The sequence below is a fragment of the Athene noctua genome, chromosome 6, assembly GCF_965140245.1.
Source record: "Athene noctua chromosome 6, bAthNoc1.hap1.1, whole genome shotgun sequence".
NCBI lineage: Eukaryota > Metazoa > Chordata > Aves > Strigiformes > Strigidae > Athene > Athene noctua.
This window is the reverse complement of record NC_134042.1, coordinates 4,305,039-4,327,712: the sequence shown is the minus strand read 5'-3', so window position 1 is coordinate 4,327,712 and position 22,674 is coordinate 4,305,039. Positions and strand designations below refer to the sequence as shown.

Here is a 22,674-nt window from a genome sequence, read left to right as displayed (position 1 = left end):
TTGCTTGGTTTCCATGGTCTTGAGCTGCTTCCATGTGTACTGTTTATGCCTGGATTTAATGGGCTTTTCTTCCGTCATTAAAATCCCATCAATTAATCCACTGTTTGTTTGCCTGTCCAGAGACTTGTTTGTTCTTTTCCACTAAACATTTTGCACGGGTTGTCAAACAGCTTCTTCCTGCTCCTCTCAAAATCAGGTCAAGCCACTTTCTGGACTGTGTTTGATGCTGAGAGGCACAGCCACTGCCTGCAAGCCAGACTGTCTGCTTTGGAGGATTATCAAAGTCAAGCCTACAAAGCACCCCACAATTATCTCTGCCACAGCTGGCCAAGGCCTGGCTTCCAGTATTTTACTCAGTCAATAAATCTCCCCTCAGTCTTCCCTGCTTCATTCTCTTCTGTTTTGGGGTCACAATGGCCAAGTGTGGGTGTAGGGAACCGCCAGTGGTTACCATTCCCCGAACACACCAGGGGGAGTGGGGTTATGGCTCTTCCTCCCTAGAGCCAGGCTGAGCTCAGCAACACAAACACAGAGCTAGAGCCTCTGTGCACCTCCCTCTTAAATTTCTGAAAGGTTTCCTTTGCCTTTTGTTCAGTAGCCTGGAGATACTTATGCAAAACAAAAGGAATCCTGCCGTTACTAGAGAGATGCATAAAGTCTTCACACAAATTTCTTTAAAGAACAGCTTCTATAAAACTTCAGAATAATAGATTTGAAGATTTCTGTAAGGACAATCCTGCAGAGGATCACGTAAAAAAAAAAATCTCAAATCCACATATTTCCTTGTCAAGGCTATATATGTTGACCAAACTGAAGTACCTGGGAACCTGAAAGGGAATTAAATTGTCAGTAAATCAAAAGACAGTCTATTTTCATTCTCTCAGTTGAGACAGGGGCAAGAAGTGAGCAAACAGCATTTCTAGGTAGCAGTAAATTTATCTTTACAATTCTTTAAGGGCCAAGATCTGCTGCTCCCATCTTAACATTAAATATTACCTTAAACTCGACTTACACTACAAATACACATATTCGATTCACCAAGAGTGTGACATCTGCCCTGTTGTGTACACCCCTACATATAAAAATAAATATGCATGTGCACACAGACACACTCTCTACACATATATAAATATATGTGTAATATTTTATGGAAGCATAGAGTAATTTAGATTAAAAGGGACCTCTGGAGGTCATCTGGACCAGTCCCCTCTCTCAGAGAAGTGCTAACTTGGAAGGTACGTTGTGTTGCTCACAGATTTATCTTGCCAGGTTTTGAGTTCCTGCAAGGATGGAGACATTGTTAGTCACCCTGGTGCAACTTTTCCTGTGAACATTTGGATCATTTTACAGATGCAATTAGAAATTTCTCCTGGACAATTTACAACTACAAGCCACGTGGATATAGCCATTTTATTTATAAGCTTTAGAATCTTGAGAGAAAATAGATTGAGTTGGGAAACACGAGAATTTGAAGGAAGCTCCTCAAAAGCTCCTGAGTGTTGGGTAGTTATTTATTACTCAGACTCTGAGGAGTTCTCCTTCAACAAGGATTGAGACCCCCACCCCCACCTGCCACAGATACAGTTATTTTCAGTCATGTATGGTGAGGTGTATCAAACTGAGCGTCAGTTCTAATAAGATAATTAGACACGTGTAATCAATTTGCTCTGGAATCTGAATCAAATACAGTTCATAGATAAATGGCTTAATTAAAAGAGAATAATAGCCACAGGTTAAGAAGTCCCAACTTGGCCAAGTTGATTGACTGCTGTTCTGGGAATTAGAAAGCATGAGTTTAATTCCTGGCTCTGCTATTGTTATTTTTCAGGGACCTTGAGCAAAGTCACTTCACCTCCCTTGTGCTTCAGTTTCCCATCTGGAAAAAGGACTTTGTAGAGCATGTCGAGATCTACAGGAAAAAGGCTATATAAGTGCTGAACATTAAGGTTATTTCGATGCAGGAATTTATTATTGGAATAAAAAATTACAGAACCTTACTGAATGACAGAAATGGCTTTCTTTTTCTGTTTGGAATTATTATGGGGGCAGGAAAGGGGAAAGAAAGGTTTCAGCACAAACAGCAGCCAGGTTTCCAAGCTCAGAGCAGTGGTGGACTCTTCCCGGTCGGTACACCAGGCACAAGGGAAAGGCTGAGTTCTGAGGAGCAGGAAGGGCTGAATTTCATTTCCCAGCCAAAGAGAGAAAAATGAAGAAACAGTTTGGTGGTCCGTTTTCTATGGAGCCAGTAAATATCATTAGGGGAAAAGATAAGCTTCCAGGAACCAGGCTTCATGAGGCTATGGAGAATCAAGTGAGACAGAGCAGCAAGGTTCAGTGGTAGGGAGCTCCAGCAGGCATGGTAATTAGGTTATGAGGCTCAATGAAACAAAAACCAGCAGTGTGAGAAGGGATCCAGGTACAGGCACGGAAGGGAGTGCTGCGCCTTAAGAGATGTATGGCTTGTTGCAATGACAAGGCAGCCCTGTTACTCAGAGTTTAAAATAAAAGGCAAAAGAATGTTACCTAACCACAGTGAAAAAAAAAAAAAAAGAAAAAAGGGGAGGAGAGAGGGAAGAAGAAAGAGATAGTCTCATTATGTTTCCATCATGTCTCATTTTTCTAGTCTGCTCTCTCTCTCTTTACCATCAAACTCCATGAAAGCAGTCATCAGGTCTGTCAGCTGGTTAGGACACATGCTGACAGCACCCTGTGCTCATTAGAATTCACTTTGTAGAATTTAAACAGCATGCTGGTGGAGAAAGATAGGATCGGCACTTCCTGCGGCCATCCAGAGTCACAGTCTGAGGTAATTTCCTAAAAGGGCACCCAACATAGGTTAGATATCATCATATGAGGTTATGCTAAATAATAAAAATATATTAATAATGTTACCATAATAGAAATGCCAGACAAAATGAACCTTTAAAAGTAATGAAAAATCTTGTTTCCTTTGGCAGCGAAGCCAAGTGTAACACCGTGTGCTTCTGAGTGAAAATAGGGAGTGAAACCAGCTAAAACCCAGCCTCAAAATTTGCCTTTCCTGGTGGACACCCTGGTCTTCAAGAGTAGGAAATTAATGAACAGAAATATGACTAAACCACGTTATTATACTTTAAATAATCTATATTATATATGAGGGTGTAAATCAGTCCTGTGATCTGGAGAAGACTCTCTCATGTGACATCATCCTCTGTGGGTTTTTTAAACTTTTTTTCTCATCACAGAACTGGGAAGGCCTTGCAGGGAAAAGACTGAAGTGAATATATTCCTTCCCTCTGGTCTGTTTGCCTTCTCCGGCTGGCACTGCAAAACTGCCCCTGTGTTCTTTAGACGCACAAACGGAGCTGACATTTTGACCATGTGTTACCATGTAGTTTGGGACTTCCTGGGCTGAGGACCTTGGCCAGCCTCATGACACACATGATCTGACAAATCACAGAATAATAGATCCCGTCAAACCTCAGCTTCCAATGGATAATTTCTGTGTATCTCCCTCTCTGTTTCCCACTTGCAGAGTACACCGTGATCAATGAAAACTGTCCGGGAGCTGAGTGGAATATCATGTGTCGGGAGTGCTGCGAGTATGACCAAATTGAGTGCATCTGCCCAGGACGGAAAGAAAGAGTGGGCTACACCATTCCCTGCTGCAGGAACGAGGAGAACGAGTGTGACTCCTGCTTAATCCACCCAGGTATGCTTAGGGTCCCACTGTGTTGACACCAGATCTTTGGCCAAGGCATCAGCATGTAAGGGCAGCTGCTGCACAGGCGAGCGGCAAGAGCAGGCACATCTCACCGGGGCATGGCACTGTCCCACATCTCCTCAGGAACTCCCTCTGCCGCTCTGCTGGCAGCAGCAAGACGCTTGGCAAGGTGCCCTCGCAGCAGGTAGCACCACTGCCAGAAAAAGAACACACTTCCTACCAGCAGTGTCATCCTCAGGGCACGCTGGGCAGGCTTGGGAGCTGCCAAAGGGTGATGTTGCAGCTGGCTTCACACCAGGAGTGTTTCGTAGGTGCTCTGGGATGATGTGCATCCCCAAAGCGAGAAGGGATAGATGACCTGACAGTCCAGCGAGCAAGGAGGAAAGGGCAAAGAGCAGGAGACAGGACCAGGTTCAAGGACACCAGAGTCCCTTGGGCTGGGCCCAAGCAGCACCAGCATCCACGTTCAGATCCCTGAGAAAGACATTTACAGTCAAAGTAATGAGATTTAGAGGTTTGGGCAAGTCAGACTGGGAGTTTGGCTCCAAATGTCAGTCTGAGCTGCCTAAGGCTTGAGGGTGGAGGTTGGGTACAGTTCACAGTGGGGAAGCTGTCAGCACTGCAGCAGACACTAACATAATTTGTGGCATTTTTGTGGAAAAGAGAGAGACACTGCTCCGCTGTCTGCAGGACAATCCGCCATGGCTTTCCTCTAACACAGTGGCTCTCCTTTCAGGCTGCACCATTTTTGAGAACTGCAAGTCCTGCCGCAACGGCTCCTGGGGAGGGACACTGGATGACTTCTACATCAAGGGGATCTACTGTGCAGAGTGCAGAGCTGGCTGGTATGGAGGGGACTGCATGAGTAAGTGTCCGACACTTGAACAGCAAGGGAGGCGTGTCAGGGACAGGGGGGGTGGGACGGAGCCAGAGCCATGCTGTACCTTTCCAGTTACTCCTTTACGGTGACTCTTGCAAAGGACACAGGCAGGAGAAGGCAAAACCAACCAGGCAGTAAGCAGAGCTACAGTAGGGAAAGCTGCTCCCAGTGCTCATCTGCTAGAGATTGGCCCGGGGCCCCAAATCATGGGAGGTTACAACCCTACTAAACTTCTATTTTGGTTTGGTTTATTTTAAAACTTTAACTACTGTGACTCTGGATATCTTCTGTTCTCTGCATTTCTTGGACATACTTCAGCATAACTGATTCCCCAAGGCCTTCGGCAAAGCATAAACATTGACAAGGGCAACAGCTATATCAAAGAGCTTCTCCTCTTGTCCTCCTTCAACCCCTGGGCTGCAGAACCAGCCCCCAGGAGGTCCCAGTGCTCCCTCCCTCCTTTGCACAGCTCCAACGCACTCCAAGGTGGCTCTGGAAAAGTGTCTTGGAACTGCTAACAGTGCTGTTATGGACCAGGCGTGTTTCAGGCTCTGTAGTGGTATGTAAAGGCTTTGTTCTTGAGAGCGTACAAAATGTTTCTGCTTCTTGGGTTCGGGTAAGATGCTGGTCCCAATGGTACCTTTCAATAATGAATTCAATAAGCTAATTGGATAGTTTAAGATTAGTACTTCCTTTACCAATTTCCCGCCTGTGAAGGTATAGCCTCTCACCAACCCTCTTTCAATTTTTATTGACTGTCTCTCTGTTCACAGTTCATTGAAACGGATGAAAGCATTCTGCATTTCTTACTGTGGTGTCTGTTGTTCTACATATCTTAGTCTTATCTCCTATTAGTCACGGATTTTAAAGTAACAATTGAACCTGCTTTCCCAACACAGCCCATGACCATTCAGGAGGTGAAAGCAAACAAAATAAAATCATTGCTTCAAGCAGCAGAATATGGGGAATCAACATGTTTTAGCAACAGGGCTAACTCAACCTTGGTGCTTTGGAAGTTGATAAACTGAGTCCCTTGCAGTTTATGGTGTGATTTCTGATAGCACTTTAAAGTTCCATTTGCTCTGGGTCGATGCTAGAGCTCCCCTGGCACATTTCATAAGAGCAGAGCCAAGAAAGAATCATTAGCTCATCTAACGCTGCCTCCCTCTGCCTCAGTAGATCGGCTGCCTACAGTATATTTCAGACTGCTCTGCCTATTTGTGTTCTAAAGCAAAAACACCCTCACACTGCAGCCTGTTTGGACATTTTTGCAATACTGAAATTTTGCAGAGCTTTGTCATATTTTTCCTGCCGTTTGCTCTTCTGAGGGAAGCAGCATGACACTGAGGATGCGGTCTCTTGTCCTATTGCCTCTTCCACTCTCAGAGGAGTGCAGGGGCCAGTTGTGATCGCAGTGCCCTCCTGAGCTCCCCTGCTCCGGCTCTCATGGCTAGCTCACTTTAGCCTTGTCAGTAGCCCAGACACTGCCTGTCCCGCAGGTGCCACACCAGGCACATCACACCAGGTGCCGGCTCACAGCTGCGTGGTGTTGGGCCTGGGGGGCGGCCAGCCAGTAGCCCTTTGGGCCACAGCGCACACTGGCTGCTGGCACGGTGGCTGCGCTAACACAGCACGTTTTGGAGACCGGAGGAGGTACCTGCGCGAAAGGATCACACCTGAAACTTCGAAGCCTGCCCCGGGCACCTCGCCAGCAGCAGAGTGCCAATAAATCCTGGAGAGACGAGGGAGCGCAACCCCAGTACCTGGAGGATGGAATCTGCTTCACGCTGTATTGCAAATGCTGCTGCCCTCTGCGATCACGGACGGCCCGTGGGACCTGCCCTGACCAAAATGGGCGTGTAGGCAAGGCGCCCACAGAGCTTCACCCCGCAGAACGGAGGGCTCCTCCTGCCAGAAGAGCCCTTGCAGGGCGTCCCCAGGTGAAGCGTCTTCCCCGGATTTTACCTGCCCAGCCAGGCCGGCCTCAACCTCGCCCCTGCGCCAGGGCAAAGCGCCCGCAGCCTCCACAGCCCGGCCCGCGCCTGAGCGCTTTCGGGCCGCTGCCCGGAGCACGGACCGGTGCGGCGGGGAGGCGGCCCCGGGCACCCGGCGGGGCTCGGGCCGGACCCGCCGCTGCCGCCCGGGGAGCGCCGGGCTTTGTCTCCCTCTCGCGGGGCGCGGGCGGCGTTGCCGCGGAGCATCGGCCGCGGCCCCGGGCTCCCGCTCCCGGGGCCAAGGCGGCGAGCGGTTCGGGCGGGCTCCGCCGTAACCAGGGGAGCGAGCACCCCTCCGGCTCCATCCCGACACTCCCGGACTGCGCTCAGCGGCCGCCCCAGGCCCGTCCCGTCCCGCCTCGGCGCCCCGCCGCTCCGCCCTCCGGCCGCGCCATTTCCCGCAGGGGCGGCGGCGCCGCCAGGTGGCGCCCGGCGGCCCCGGAGGAACGCGCGCGCCCCGTCCCGTCCCGTCCCGCTGCTGGAGGCAGGTGGGGAAATGGCGGCGGGGGGGCGCGGGGCGAGCGGCGGGATGCCGGGGAGCGCGCCCCGGTACCTGTGGGCAGGGTTAATGCCTATTTAACGGGGGCGGGCTGTGGCTCCCCCAGGGGGAGCTGGGAGGCCTGCCCGCGGGGCAGCCCCGCACCCCCGGGTACCGCCTGGCTCCCGCCGCCGCCGTCGTGAGGGCGGGATGAGCCCCGGGAGGCCTCTCTGGGGACTGCGGGTAAAGGCGGCGATGTGAGGAGGCGAGGAAGAAGTAGCATGGGCCAGCCTGTGGGGCCGTTCGCCTCATATTGTGGCGTATCCGGACACATGCACACGGCTGAAGAGCAGCCAAAGCGCACCAGATCGTTTGGTAAAAAGAAATGGTATAGGGTATTCCAGAGGAATGTTATTAGGAAAAAAACCATACCGAATAGAGTTAATTGGGTACTGAGACATTGCCTAATGGGACCGTTTATTGGATTGGTCTATCATGCCCTAAAAGGCACATCAGATTCTAAAACCAGAAGAAAAATGACCCTGCAGGACCCTTTCCTCTGTACCCTGCACTCCAGCAGCCCTTGTCAACCTCCAGTTGTCACGTTGCTTGAGAACATGTACTCCATCAAAGCAAAGGTGGCGTTACCTAACAGCTGTCCTCAGCGCTGCTGTCCGGATGGGGGCCTGTGATGAACAGCAGTACTTGTAGTTTTAGAGAGTTTGCAAACATCAGTGGTTCACATAATACTGGTGACCAACAAGCAACAGGTAGCAAGAAGGCAGGACGAGTGACAGCTGCCTTCCCGTATATCAGCCTGTTTCTGAACACCAGTAATGTTTCTACTATCAGTCTCCTTTGTTCACTCCTCTTGACCTTTGAAGGAGCCCAACATCAGTGCTGTAGCACTCAAACAGGAGATCCTGAGTTCTTACCAGAGGTCTCCTCAGGACCTCTCCCTCCACTGACCCATGGGTCTCCGTGGGCTACAACTCGGAGGTCTCCTGAATTGTTTTCCTTTCTGTTAGTAACAAGCCTTGGAGGAAATCTTACTGTGGCCCTGAAAGCTGCTTTTTTTTCGGGAACAGGAACGGAACAAGGATGTTGACACTCCGCCAAAGTGGATTATTTTTTTGTAAATGAGGCAGAATTTGCCAGCATTTGTGTTTGGGATGTAAGGTTTTTTTTTTGAGAGCTTTCCAGATCTCCCACAGATTCAGAATGGAAAGAGAAAAGACTCCTTTTGATCAACAGATGATTGAACTGTTGGTCTGGGGAGTCAGCCTAACTTCAGCTAGAAGGGCTGGAGATACAAGAGCACAGATCTGATGTGATGAAGCAAAGGTGCTTCATGCAGAGAAGGGCGGTAGCAAATCTGAGAAGGTTCTTTTGGAGGCGGTCATTGAATGGCTCCTCTTTAGACTCTGGACCACCTGCTTTGCTGGCCAAACCTACTTCCTTGGCAACAGTGTTCATAGAGTTCGTGCTGTACCACTGAAAACAGAAAAGTGTGTTTAGTATGCTGTGCATACAAGTATCTCTTTGCACCATTTCTTTGGCTTTCCTTTGTTAAAGGCATTGGAAACTCAGAAGCCTTTCGGGATGAAAGGGAAACTTTCTTTGAGGTGGTCCAAGCCCCCTGTCAAACCATCTGAAGATTTCTAGCAGCTTTGTCTCAGGTTGTTTTTGAGGCACGAGCCAATGGCAGGACAAGGTCCTGTTTCTTGCTGTGGGAAGGAGCATTATCATGTGCACCATAACAGATCCTGCTGTACTCGCTGAATCCTAATGTGGTTGCTGGGCACAGTCATTAATCCTTGCCTTTTACAGCGGGAACTAAGCAAGCCACAGAGGAGGATGAAACACTTTTGAGGAACTCTTCTGAGCAGGATTTCTGTTTCCTTGGGTCCTGTTTAATTAAGGGTAACCAAGGGTGAATGAACAAAGGGTATTTCATTTGAGCAACACTTTCTTAAGAAGAAAGAGGAGTAATTGACTTGAAGTTTTCACATTTCCCCATAGACCAGATGCAGCAGGACTGATATCCAGACACTAAGATCAATGGGAACCGCAGATGCTTGGTACTTCACCAAATCAGGTCACTGTCACCCTCTTTTCCCAAAGGAAGGAAGGCCCTGAGACGAGTGTTAAAACCCACTGTTTCAGTAGGAAACATTCATCCTGTGTTACTGGTTAAAATTTTAGTGTTCCTCTCTGGAAACAGATGGAAAGAGCAGGGCTTTCTGTCGGACTAAAGAGGTAAAAAGAAGTGAGAGAGTTGCTGTGGAGGTCTTTTGGGTCATTTGTCTTTTTAATTATGCTTATTATCTGTGGTGTGCAGTTTATCAGAGTCCCCTGGTTCAGTGATGCTGTTAGACTCAATTGCAATTTCTAACTTACAGGTACAGCCTCATCCCCCAGCAAAGCAGCAGAAGATTTACCAAGGAATGTAGCCATGTGCAAGACTCCGTTTGGAAAGATGTAGTCAGGAAAGTAGAAACTGAGAAATTAGATCAGTTTGGTGCGTAATGATTTAACTGTGCACTTGCATTTACAGATCACAGAAGGCTCTACAAAATTACTAAACAACTTTCCTTCTTCCACAGAGGAAAACACCATTAGCCATATTTTATAGCTGGGAGAAAGGGAGAAGTTACAGAAGGTTGAGAGAACTCTCTGGGCTAAAAATTTTTATCATCCAAGATGAGGAATTAGGATGGGTATTCCTGGACAGATGCCTAGGGACAGCTGCAGGATAGGCGTGAAAAGGTATTGCTTCCTCAGTGTGTGACCTTGTCTGCTGTTTGTTCAGGTCATTGTTCTCCGCTGGTTTTCTCACACTGGGCACACATGTCTGGAGGGCTTCCTCTTATTCTCTTGATGCTGGGCACTGAAGTACATTTCATAATATGGTGAAAAGCTGAGAGTGACACAGGCAGAGTGGGACAGGAGGAGAGTAAGGATAGGAATGAACCTGAGATAAAGGATGAGTGCTCTGTATTATATTGGTGTTACATTGAGTCGTTGGTGGAGGAGCTGTGATGGTTATATGTTTCCATTGGCATGGTGGCATTAACATGGAAGGACAATGTGGTGAATCCTGAGGATAAACAGATGTCTTCTCTAGGAATACATCAGCTGTTTTTCCTCCAGGAGTCTCCTTGTGAGGGACTTGAAACGATGATGTTGGGTGTGACAGCTCCTCCTCTCATTGTTTCTCTCACTTGAGCTAATTCAAGTGTTCACTGTACCTTTGGCACTTTCCCACCGCCTTCCCCAGCTTCAGTGGTTACACAGGTCAACATGAAATCCATCAAAACTGTTGTGAGCTGGAGTGTCAGCCAGGTGGGTGGGTGGGCTGATCAAGAGTGGGGGCAAAAGCTGTAAGAAATGGTTTCATGGGGCTATGTTGCAAACAAGGGAGAAGCAATCAGCTAAAACTTTTCTGGGAGTGCTCTTAGCCTAGACAATACTCCAGCAGAGTTGTAACTCTTTATAGCCATTGTGTTGCTGTCCCTTCTTTTTATATACTGCCTTGTAAGAAAGTGTGTATCTCCTAAGCCACCCTGTCTTCTCATTCTGGTGTTGTTTCTACATGAATTTTCTTCAAATGCCTCTTGAAGGTCCCTCACACAGATTTTTCTTCCTCTTTTGCTCTCCAGGATGCGGGCAGGTTCTTCGGGCTTCTAAGGGTCAGATTTTGCTGGAGGGTTACCCACTGAACGCACGATGCGAATGGACTATTCATGTTCAAGCTGGATTTAACATTGAATTAAGGTAGGTTATACTGACTGTTAGCCAGCATTGGTTTCAGGTGGCCACTGGGATAACCAAGAGTCAGTGAGGGTCAACAGCAGGGAGCCCTGGGGCAGTGAAGGTACTGCCACCACTTTGCATTTGGTAGCTCAGCTCTTCCCCCTGGTCTAGCTTGTGATGGGCAGCCGCTGCACAAATGATCAGTGCGGTGCCTTCAGTTCCCATTTAGGACAGCTGGATGCTGAGGAGAGTTTCTCAGATATTGGGCACAGTGTATCTCCCTAGAGGTCTCTTCAAGACCTTGACAGCAAACACCCAATATTTTCTGAAGAGTGTACCAGACTGAACCAAGACATTCTTTGAAGAAAAGCTGTCGGAACATTTTGATATGATGTCTTATGCCAGGGGGACCTGCCTTGCATTTAGCCTGCATTTTCCCTTTCTTATTTTTCTTTCACTCATTTTACCAGCCTTGTCCTCTACCAGCTTCAGTTATTCCTCTTACCATTCCTATGTCTGGAGAATGTAATTGGCTCTCCTGCAAGTCATTGTTCCTCTGTCCTGTGTATGTTTAGACCTGTTAACCCACCCCTGCTGACTCAAGCTCACAGTTCTTGATTGGGTTTCCTGCCTAGTGCAGGAGAGCCCCTAGTTGGGGAAATTAATACTGTTTTCATGTGTGTGCAGCAGGGAGCTCACACATGCAGCAGGAAGCTTGGCAGGGGATTGTATTCAAAACCAACTTGTTAATATAATAAAAACAGTAGCTAAAGCCTTCACATCGATGTTTCACCAGCTTTGGAACGAGGCAAAAGAACTACACTAGATACACAAACAGATTTCTTCCTCTGTGTTTAAAGAGAGACTTAATATTTAATAAGAGGAAGAGAAATCAATTGTCTAGAAAAGAAGAGCTTGTGGCATTCCCACACTAACACCCTTTCTTTCAGACTTGCAAATGCAAGCCTATTGTGTAGTTAGGAGCAGCTGCAATTATTGCCTGGATAGAGTTGGAGCCTCTTCCCTCTGGAGAAATGTGTAGGAGACACAGGGGAGCAATGCTGTGAGGAGGAGTTTTGTGTTCTGACACAACTGTGCATCAGTCTCAGCAGGTACCTAACTTGTTTTTAAGAGATGTTATTGGTTAGGTGTGTGATTTGCACAGCACAAGCTCAGGGAGATGGTAACCTGGTATTTTTTGCATTTCTGAACAAGGCTTTGCCAATTTTAAGGCTTAAAAAGTGCTTCAGGAGCTACAGGTGTCACCTTGCCTTCACTGATATGGTGGTGCGTGTGAGAGCGGAAATGGCTGCCCATCAGTAGTGCAATGCACGCACGGCACTAGTGAATGCCCCTGTCTCTGGGTGCGGAGCTGACAGCCAGCTGGCACCAGGCACACGCTACAAGAAAGGGAGGAAAGGCTGTTGTAACAACAGGCGCTGGATCGAACAGCAGTACTTGCTGTGGCTGCGCTCAGGGGATTCTCAGCCTTTTTCAAGGCAGAGGAATGGGGAGTGCTGTAAATTAAGCTAACAGAGGTAGTAACTCCTTGGAGGAATCAGACCTCCCTTCTAGGCCCTGAGGGCCACCCACATGCATGCTTGGAAGATGTTAGTGTCATGTGAGATCTGTACAGTTCTCTCCGTTTACCTTTGCTGTCACCAGAAGATGCAAAACTTTTAACATGAGGGGCATCCTGCAGAGAGTGCCTTTCTCTTTTTCTCTGTGTCCTACAAATTTGTCAAACAAATTCAACACTAGGCCTCTCCTTGTTGTGACATAACGTTACATTCCAACCGTGGAAGTCTCCGAGAGGGGACCCGAGCTACCAACCATCTATTGTCAGCAGCTATATTTATCTGGGTTGGGCAGCGTTGGAGAAGCCTAAAGCCCTGTGCCAGCCTGAGCTGAGCTTGATGTCAGGGTGTCTAAGATCCCAGGAGATGACACAGCACTTCTAGGGGAAGATCAGGAACTGTCCTGAGTGTCCACATTTAATCCTTCCACCCTGCAAGTCAGGAGGCAGAGGAGGAAGCCTCCAGGGCAAATACACAACACAGGGACCTATATCTACCTCACATGCGGTAACCTTGGAGTGTGTTCTGAATCAGCTGAGGTTTCCAAGGTGGGCCACCTCAAAGCTGGCCACTGAGGTACTTCAGCAGTTAGATACTGTGCAAAGCTGGTACATCTATCCTAAAGCTTCTCCTTTAGGCCACTGCTACACAGAAGGGCAGGTACAACTAAGGCCCCCAGAGCCTTCCTCCTGGATCTGCCATCCATGCTGAACTGCTGCCTTCAGTGCATTTTCATATCAACGTGCTGATCCTCTCTGTGGGTGCTAGCTCTGCTTAGAGCTGTAATGTGCAGCCAATGTTGTGCTGAATCAGCACAACTGCTGACAAAAGAACTCCTTTCTTCGTTCTCTCTGGGCACAAATCCTGTTTGCTGCCACTCTGATGGCTTGTGAGGGTAGGGATGGGGACAGTGTGATACAGAAGGGGAACAAAGTGGTTTGTCTCTGCTTACATAGGGCAGGAAGAGTAAAACTCTCAGGAGCACAGATAAATCTTCCCTTGCTCCAGGCTGTGCTGCACAGTCCTCTGGGGTTGGCTAAGCAGAGCTGTTTTGATAAATGGTGCCCAGATTGTGGTGGTGGTTTGTTTTCTCTGTTTTTTTCCAGCCTTGTTTTAATTTGGGTTGTGATGTATAGGCTCCCTCAGCCCCAGCCATGTCAGGGATGTCATACCACAGTAGGAGCAGCTCGCAACTTTCAATCATTTTCTTTAATTCCTCAGCAGAGATGCGGTTTTAAATATTTTCCTTTGCCTAGAAGCTTTCCTCAGAGGGGTTGGTGAATGTATTCACACTGCAGACACCGCTGAAATCAAGACAATACTTTGAATTCTATTTTGTGTCTGATGACCTGTAGCACTAAATTAGCAGGCTTAGTATTGTAATATCCAAGAGAATGATGATATAGTTACAATTTCACAGGTGAGGGAATGGAGGTTCATTACACTGCCTGTAACTGTGATTTAAACAGCAGTAGACTTCGGGGTCTGTAAAGGGTCTTGTCAATCCCTGGCCATAGCCAAGAGGTTTTGAAAAGCTGTGGCAGGTTTCCTGACCTGCCAGTTCTGAGCCTTAATCATGGGACCCCATGTCACCAGTACAGTGTATCCGCTTCTGTGTTATGTTAAATAAAATGCAAATCAGAACCCCCTATGCCTTTCACATCTTTCGCTCTGTTTTCGTCATTTTTGTTAAAGCAGAGAAAGCAAACAATTAAAAGCAGTATTCTGTGTATGGCTCGCTCATTCTGTGCCCTCACTCTGTGTGAGTATCTCTTGATATTCTTTGTTCAGGAACACACTGCTAGACAGTTTACCTTTACATCTATAAATAATACTACTCCCATTATGTGGTGGGCATCCCAGGAACTTTCCTTCTGTACTTATACTTCATTTTAATCAGAGAACTGGTAAATATTTTTCGGATTGAGTCTGGATAAACTGCAGTCTGGTAAGTGTGACAAGGATGAATGGGTTAATTTGTATTGCTCTATAACTTCCGTAAGGGTAGATCCCTGGGGTATGATTCAGCAGTGAAAGAATGTTCTGAAGATGTAGTGTATAACCTGATGTCTGTGTGAAAATCTCTGGCAAACCTGACAGAACTAGAATTCAACTCATGCATTTTATGCAAAGCTAAGTTGAACTAATCTCTCTAATGCATATTTAAAGCAGATGTCATTTTTTTCTTATTCTACATTTTGCCAGATGATTTAAAAAATGAGGGGCTCTGCTTCATTGGTGTAGCTTCCTACAACTGCTCGTTCATTTCTCTGGATGTAGTGTACTCCTCATGCTCTAAAATCAACTATATGACCTGGACAAAGGTGACTGAGTGAAGAGGCTGCTTAAGTCGGCTCATGAGTCATCAAAGAAAGGTCATTTCACATAACATGAGGGTCCAAGTCTCAAGAAGAGAAGAGCAGGAAATAGGCTTCAGTACTCTCTTGCCTCTTTAGACTGTGAGATCCAGCAGCAGATCCAAAATTTATCTCACCTCTTTGGTGTGAAAATGCAGTCTTTGCAAATCACTAGGCCCACATTAGGCCCACACTGAAACAGGCAATGTGAGAGATTTAGCCTAATCTAAATACACATCTGTGGCATTAGGCGTTCTCAGGAAGACTGAATACATGTTTCATTTATAAAATATTCTGCTGAACAGTTAGTATCATGGCCTGTCCCGGGCCCAGATCTCATTCTTATCTGCTGTACCAAGGCTGGGCCCAGCACCCCTGGCCATCGCTCATGCTCCAGGGACATTTGGTGTTTCTCACTCTGTTTCTCATTCATATTCTCGTGGGATGCTTTGTCTTTGTGCCCCACTGAATTCAAACCGCAGCATGTGACACTGAATGGCTGGATCCAAGCTAGGAAAGACAGATATTGTGGGAAAAGCCTTTAAATATTTCCCTTCTGCACTAACCCCTGTCCCTTATTTCTGCCCTCCAAAGAAGGGCAAGTGCCAGATATTGGGAATTTACTACCATTTTGCTTTCGAATGCAAAATGTGCCATAGTGTTTCGAATTCCCTTTCTCTGACTGTTACTGCTTCTGTTACATCCTCAAGCTTTCCTTGTACCCTGATTGCTGACTTCTGAACATCAAAATGTAAATAGCTTTTGAGCCTTGGTCTTTGATACTGTTACTTTCAGTACCTAGAATAAATTTAGGGGAGGGAGAACAATTTTTAGCAAACAGCCACTATAGAAATATGCCCCCTACAGTATCTGCCCTTAGATGACAGTTCTAACATTCTGATGTGGTTAGGGACCTCATGCATGTGAACAGGCTGTATAAGTTCAATGTAGACTTCACTGTTCTGCCTGTTAAATATTCTCACGGAGCGAATGTGCTTCCAAGAATCATGATGCAAAAACTGAGGGGGACTCCATGTGATTAGGGACTTGCTGATTCATTGAGGCAGAGGAGGCACTGACATAGCTAAACATCCAAATAAATCAGAGCCAGGGTGCACAGGAGAGAGTATGCAGTCTGACTCTGTGTCCTTGTTCCCCAAGATTTTCCATGCTGAGCCTGGAGTTTGACTACATGTGCCAGTATGACTATGTGGAGGTCCGTGATGGGGACAATTTGGACAGCCGAATAATTAAGAAATTCTGTGGAAATGAGAGGCCAGCTCCCATCCGAAGCACTGGGTCTTCACTCCATGTTCTCTTCCAGTCTGATGGATCCAAGAACTTTGATGGATTTCATGCTGTCTTTGAAGAAATTACAGGTAAAATAATCTTAAAGTGGAACATGCCACTCATTAATTCAATTTCACTAATCTCTCTCCCTGTTTTGCTTCGTTAAAAACTTTCATGCTGTGTTGCCAACAGCAACTTACACAAAGTCAGTGCAGGGAAGATTCAAAAGCTGTCAGATGGCATGTGAATGTGAGGCTCTTCTAACAAAGACTTAAATTCCTTCCACCTATGTGCAGAACAAGCACATCAGCCAGCACAGAAAAGCTGCAGTTTTGTGAGACTTTCCTGTTTGAATATGAGAACTAAGAGCACAGAAGGAAATAGAGGAAGGGGCATGGGTATCTGCAGTTGCAGAATTGCACAATGCTGTGTGCAGGAGCAGAGTCACTGTCTCAATTAGCAAAAACCTGATGCATAGCCTCATAATTTGCTCAGTGAAAATGTCCCGACCTGGCTCTTGTGTTGGCTTATGTAGCATACCATTAGGGCTCTAAAAAAAGAAGCATGTACAAAGGCCAGATTATGATCTTTAGGAAAAAAAAAAAAAAAGATGCATTTCCCATTCTGTGAACTCAGTGTTATGAATGACAGAAGCAGGGTTCCAGGTGTTTTTGTTAGTACTCAGTGCTCGAGTTCCCCACGCTGCTTTCCATCTTTTCTTTCTGGCTACAAAATAATATGGACAGTGTAGCTGGCTCCTCATTTTGCCATCGCCTTTGAAGCAGCCTCTACGCTCTTCCTGGTTCTTCCTTGTTTAGCTATGTAGGCAATTTTGGTCAAATCTGTCCCCAGTACTTCTGGCACAGAGGGCTGATCAGAGTCTTTGCCACAGATAAACCCTGCAGGATCTACGACTAACCATAACTTGCCTTCTGCACATCCTCGTGACCTACATTTCATGAGGTCATCCAGGGTATATCTGGCTCAGGAAGTTTAGTTAGTTTATATAATCCTTGCATAAATACACAAACCTACAGTGGGTCAGCTGTTAACAATGATGGGGGTGTAACTAGCAATCTGAAGCGTGCGTACTGCTGGATGCAGTGCTATGCCTGCCCTGTTCTTCAAACGTTACCTCTGGTACCTGTTAGTAATGTAGCAGGAGCAGTTAGCTATTGATAGTTCGCCTGGGCTTACAGCAGGAGAAATGATAGAGAACAAATGAACGTGGTGTGGGCTATGTTGCGTAAGGGCTGCCTACACTCAGGGAACTAACATTTTCCATATGGTGCAAGCTGAACTGATTTTGTTTTCTCTGCCCAGCAGGGAACACTTGGTATTCGAATACTGTTGAGCACTTTATTTCCGCCCCATTTTTAGTGGTAATTATTCTGAGGCTGGGTGGCTGCAAGTGTGGCAATCCACACAGAGCATGTTCCAAAGGGCTTCTTAGAGTTTGTGAGGATGTCTTATTGTGCACTTTATTATGAGGCTGTTCTGGTGTTATGTGTAGCTGCAGTGAAAGGCTTTTAAAATGCTCCCGGTGTCTTTTTATGTGAAGCATTAACCTGGCCAGCAGGACAGTTCAGGGGAAGAATATGGCATGTGTGGGGCAGTGTAGAATTGAAAGTGGGGACAGCACAGGATCGAAAGCTCTGGTGGCACGTTGCAAACTGAATCATTTCCCCTGAAATTTCCCTCTGTGAACAGCACTGTGGAAAAGCTGAGGTCCTTGGAGCAGAGGGAATTGCTAGAGCAATTCCCTATGCTGCAGATGAGAGAAGCAGCAGCACTTGTGCTTACAGGATGTGGACCAGGCCACGGAGGTGATCTGATGTCCCCAGCTCTTTAGTGGTGTAACGGAGAGGACTGAAGAAGCATCTTGTTCTATCAGACCTGAATTCCTTCCCTTTCTGTCCTCTGAGCAATGTGCTGGCTTATAAGTCACACTGCTGAAGCAGTGACACTGGGTGCACAGAGGTCACTGGTTCAACTCCCAGAAGGGTTTTGATTGATAGCTGCAAAGCCTGTATCCCCTTTAGAGAAGGTCACTGCATGTGTAGTTATTAAAGAAGGAAACCACACAACATGCTGCCCTGCCTGTCTGAAAGCAGGCCTTGGGTCCATCCCATGCCAAGTGTCAAATGGGAACCAGTAATTGGCATGAGTGACTAGAAGTCACTCAGCAGACTTCAGATGAGAAAGATGGGGGGCCAGCTGGGGAGGCATCAGGGTCTCTTAGGGATTAGACATATGCTGGATCTAGTTAGATGAAGGCCTGTTATTGAATGTCAATAACGCTTTGCTTTCTGTACCCCCAAGCTAGGGATCTTTGACACAACATATGGGCTTTAACGTTTTGTGGTACTGTCCCATGTTGTTTGACTGAAGCCAGGAAATCAAGACTCCTTTAAAAGGAAAAATATTTAGTGCTCTTGAGTATCAGGCATTTTTAAGGACAGTATCTGGCACTTACCTTTGTTCACTTGACACGCTTACAGAATCATGAGACAAAGCTGGGGCAAGGACAGAGCTGAAAGTTCACTGGCTTCAAACCAGTGACCTCAAAATATCAGTCTGTACAGGCTCTTCTGCTTCTCCTTCCCTCTTTCAGTGATATTTTATGTTAGTTGGATACAATACAATTGCCACATATACATTCCTTTTAACAAATGAATTTCTGTCCTTAGTCAGACCTTAGTCTTCAGCGAGACCAGGCAGATATGCATTGCCTAGCCATGTATGAATTGCTGCTACATCACCATGTGAAACCTCCAGAGAAATCCATATGTGGCATCTACATATTTCTTGTCTCTTGCCATCTGGATATAAGAGACTCAAAGATCATGCTTCAAGTGAAGTCTTTGCAAGGAAAACTGCTGATTCTGGTATCTGTCATTCTGGACTGCTACAGAGAGAATGTTTTAAATATAATAGTGCACAACCTCACCATAGGTCCCTCAGGGCACGTTGCTCATGGTTGCAACACTCAACAGTTGGTATAAACATATTTCTGTTATAACCGAAGTAATCAGTGTATTTAGTGTGGGAGGACAATCATGATCTGTAAATGAATTAGAATGCAGACCTTTCCAGCAATCACGATTTCAAAGTTTAATCAGTAAATTGTCAAGCATGCTTGGATAATTCTTTAGGATGGCAAAAAATATGTTTTGTAGTCAATGTGAGCTGAAACTGGACTCAACTTCTGTTATGGATCCAGGTGTGAACTTCTCAGTCTTGTTTTGTTAAGATGGACTTGAAGCAGAGCATCAGATCCTGAACTCAGGTGCTGGAGTTACTTGAATCTTAAACTGGATCTAAATCTTGAGATTTTGCTTCTGCACTCTGCTAAAATCCACACTCAGTCTGGAAAATAATCTAAGTGGAAATAATTTATTTGTATTTTTGAAAGTAAATTATGTTCTATTCATCTCCCTTTAGAGCAGGCACACAAAAGTGTGTGTGTTACTGCACAGTAGAATTTGCTGATATTATATGGTGCAATTACACATTCTAATATTAATTTATGCTAGTAAGTACAGTTTGATGTGTATCATTTATATCTAGATCATTTATATCTATATCATCATATCTCGATTTGCAGAGTGCAAGACCTTCCCCATTAGACTTAGGGTAAATGACCATTCAGAGCTTTCTGAACCCAAAGAAGTGCTCCTTAGGGGCAAAGCAACTCCCAAAGTCTGGGATGACAAGACCTGAGGCCCAAAAAACCCACCAGAACCATGGATGCCAGAACTTATTCCTAACCTCTGGGGTGAATGGCAGGAGAAATGTATGTTGATATTAAACTTGTTTAATTTAGGATGAGCTCTAAACACAGTTGGAGCTTGCTGTGAATTATTTTTCTTCCACAAACCTTTCTCACCACTTGACTACAGTTAAAGGAAGATGGTAAGAGTAAGTGATGAATGCTGGGAAAAGCCCTGCCCATACCTATAAGATCACCTCTCTACTAAGTAAGAAAGAAGAGCAGAAGGCTTTTTGACACGGATTGTGTTGGGTCTTCCTAACCAGAATATGTAATTTATCCCAAGACACAACCATCATGAGGAAAAATAGATAGGAACCCCATCCTATGAGAGACCATGAATGTTTTTGCTTTTCTTTTGCAGCTTGTTCTTCATTTCCATGTCTTCATGATGGAACGTGCATTCTGGACAAAAGTGGTACCTACAAATGTGCCTGTCTGGCTGGCTATACAGGAAATCGCTGTGAAAACTGTGAGTACAGGCACTGTGTGTGTGACCAACCTCAGGGATGTCACTGATGTGGGCCATTGGTAGGAGTGTCATCGATATGTAGGTTAGGTCAGTCACAGTGCCAGAGATTGCACTGAGCTTCTTGTGGCATTTTTTAAGACACGTTGCTTGCAGTTTATAAAGATATCCACTAAATATTTCTGGAGCTTAATATCTACATCTAAAAAGGTAGAACAGAATTGGAGCTGGGAAACAGCACACAAGAAATCTTATAATGGCCTAGCCTTATCAGAGAGATGTATCTGCCTGTTTTTTCCCCCGTGTGGATCAGCTGTTCTCTTCTCAAAGCACGTACGCCAGCTGAGCCCTGCGCTTGATGCTCTAGCCAGTGTCAGTCCTAGGAAGTTTGTCTTCCCTCACAGCCAGCTGAAAGGTAGAGTTCTGGTACCATGAATGACAGAGATTTGGGATCAAAACAAATGAAAGAGTAGATTCTGTCCCTCTCTGTGTTGGTGGTTCTCACTGTATGTGTAGTCATACATCTGTTTTTGTCCTGCCAAGCAAATTATGAAATAGGTGTGTTCAAATGAATTCAAATCAATTGTCTGTTCTAGAGGTTTAACTCTTCATGCTTGAGCAAATGTCTTCATCTACCAGGGCTTGAAAAAGCAAGAAAGAGTAAGAATTGTGCAACATATGCTATGATAAAGGTTGTATCATCTCTACTGGTTGAAAGGAGTATTGTGCAATATTCAAAGTCACTGAGCTCCAGCTGACCCTGGAGGATATTAGTGATACTAGTGAAATAAACTTGGGATCATATTTGTCCCAAGACAGAAAGCATGGCTTACTGTGCCCTGCTGTGGCATTACTCTGGCTGTAAGGCACACGAAGACTTGCTTGCTTTCAGAGTTTTCAATTCTATGTCAGAGCAGCCAATACACACCAAAACTCACTACTTCAAAATCTTTTCCCCACACATGTCATTGTCAGGAGTAGATTTCTCTTCTGCTTTTTCTTCATCAGGGGAGTTAAATCATAGTGACGTGGTACCTCCTCACAGTGACATGGTATTGAGATAAAAGACCTTTCAGTTTCTACAGATCCAGAAGTAGCTTGTAAGACTTGACTTTTCTCCCAGCAGACCAGAGGAGAGGTAGTTTTACATTTTCTATAAACCTACAAGAGTTTTGTTTCTGAACAGCATGCCACATTCTGTCAGACTGCACAGAGTCCTGGTATGTTTTCAGTAGGGAAGGGGTTGCTGAAAATTGAGGGTTCCTGACCTCAGCACTAATGTGTCTGGCTCTTCTGCTAACAGCCTCTTTGCTGTGAATAGTTGTTTAGCAGGTCATTTAGGGACTGGAAACTCATGAGCTCTTTGCAACTGCCCGGTGAGATTAGTTCCGTTCCTGTCTTTAGGAGAGAGTTTTAAAAAAAGAAAAGATCCCTGTCTGGTTCAGAACCAACCTAAATTTCAAATTAATTAAATTTCCAGCAAACCTCAACACTAATTTTGGCAGGCTCTACACTACAGTCAAGGCAAGAAATGAAGCTCACATTCTTTTACTAGTTTTCTTCTGCAATTCCAGTTAGAAACCTCACCCATGCAACACACAGAGCAAACAACAGAGGAGGTAGATGAAGAACAATAGGATGAAACTTCTGTCTTGCTGTAGACAGTGAAGGGTATAGGTAGTAACAGAATAAAAGGAGGGAGACACTTAAAAATATATACAGTAAGATTTTTAATTTGACAGGAATCCTGTAGTTTGATTTGTGGAAGAACAGTTTAGGTGGATAAAATACTGTTACTTTATGATGTTTGTAGCCATACTCTTGCCTTTTGCTTACGCTAGGAAATATTTTTTCCAGCACCCATATTGCTGCCTTCCATAACATAGATAAAGGTTGACTTTTTTTTTCTTGTTTATGAATAGCAACCTTATAGTGGGAAAACATCACCGCAAATCTCTGTTCTCTGTGGCTTCAAAGAAGCTTTTTCTTAAGATATTTCCTTCAGGTTTGCCAAAACATATCCTAAGTATTTTCCAGTGTATGGGGGGAAGAGGGCAGAAAATTAAAGTTTGGTTTGTTTTTTAAGAGCGAAAGGAAGATCTGGAAAAAATATCTGTGGGGTAATTCTTTAAAAATTAGTCACGTAGTGTCCTGAACAGCATTGCAGTTTAAATGTTAAAGGGAGATTGTGTCATGCTCAGAATCTTTCTGTCTGTTAGGTCTTGCAGCAATAGTGCTGTCTTGTGAGGTGGAGCCAAGGAAAATAAATTTATTTCTGCAGAAAACAGTCATAAAATGGTCAGTTTTGGAATATTGAATATGACTTTGGACACTATGAGGCTGATCCTTTCAGTCTGGTTTTCTTGGAGCAAGTCAGGTACAATCCCATTAAAATCAG

At 45.6% G+C, this 22,674-nt stretch overlaps 1 protein-coding gene across 1 annotated transcript in view; it reads left to right on the top strand.

Annotated features, from left to right (window-relative positions):
* PAMR1 (peptidase domain containing associated with muscle regeneration 1) overlaps positions 1 to 22,674 on the top strand; it is a 57,993-nt gene that overhangs the window by 8,078 nt on the left and 27,241 nt on the right. The window contains exons 2-6 of the mRNA XM_074909114.1: positions 3,515 to 3,691; positions 4,440 to 4,568; positions 10,718 to 10,832; positions 15,907 to 16,124; positions 20,172 to 20,279. Of these exons, the coding sequence (XP_074765215.1) occupies positions 3,515 to 3,691; positions 4,440 to 4,568; positions 10,718 to 10,832; positions 15,907 to 16,124; positions 20,172 to 20,279 (747 nt within the window). The remainder of the gene's footprint in view (positions 1 to 3,514; positions 3,692 to 4,439; positions 4,569 to 10,717; positions 10,833 to 15,906; positions 16,125 to 20,171; positions 20,280 to 22,674) is intronic.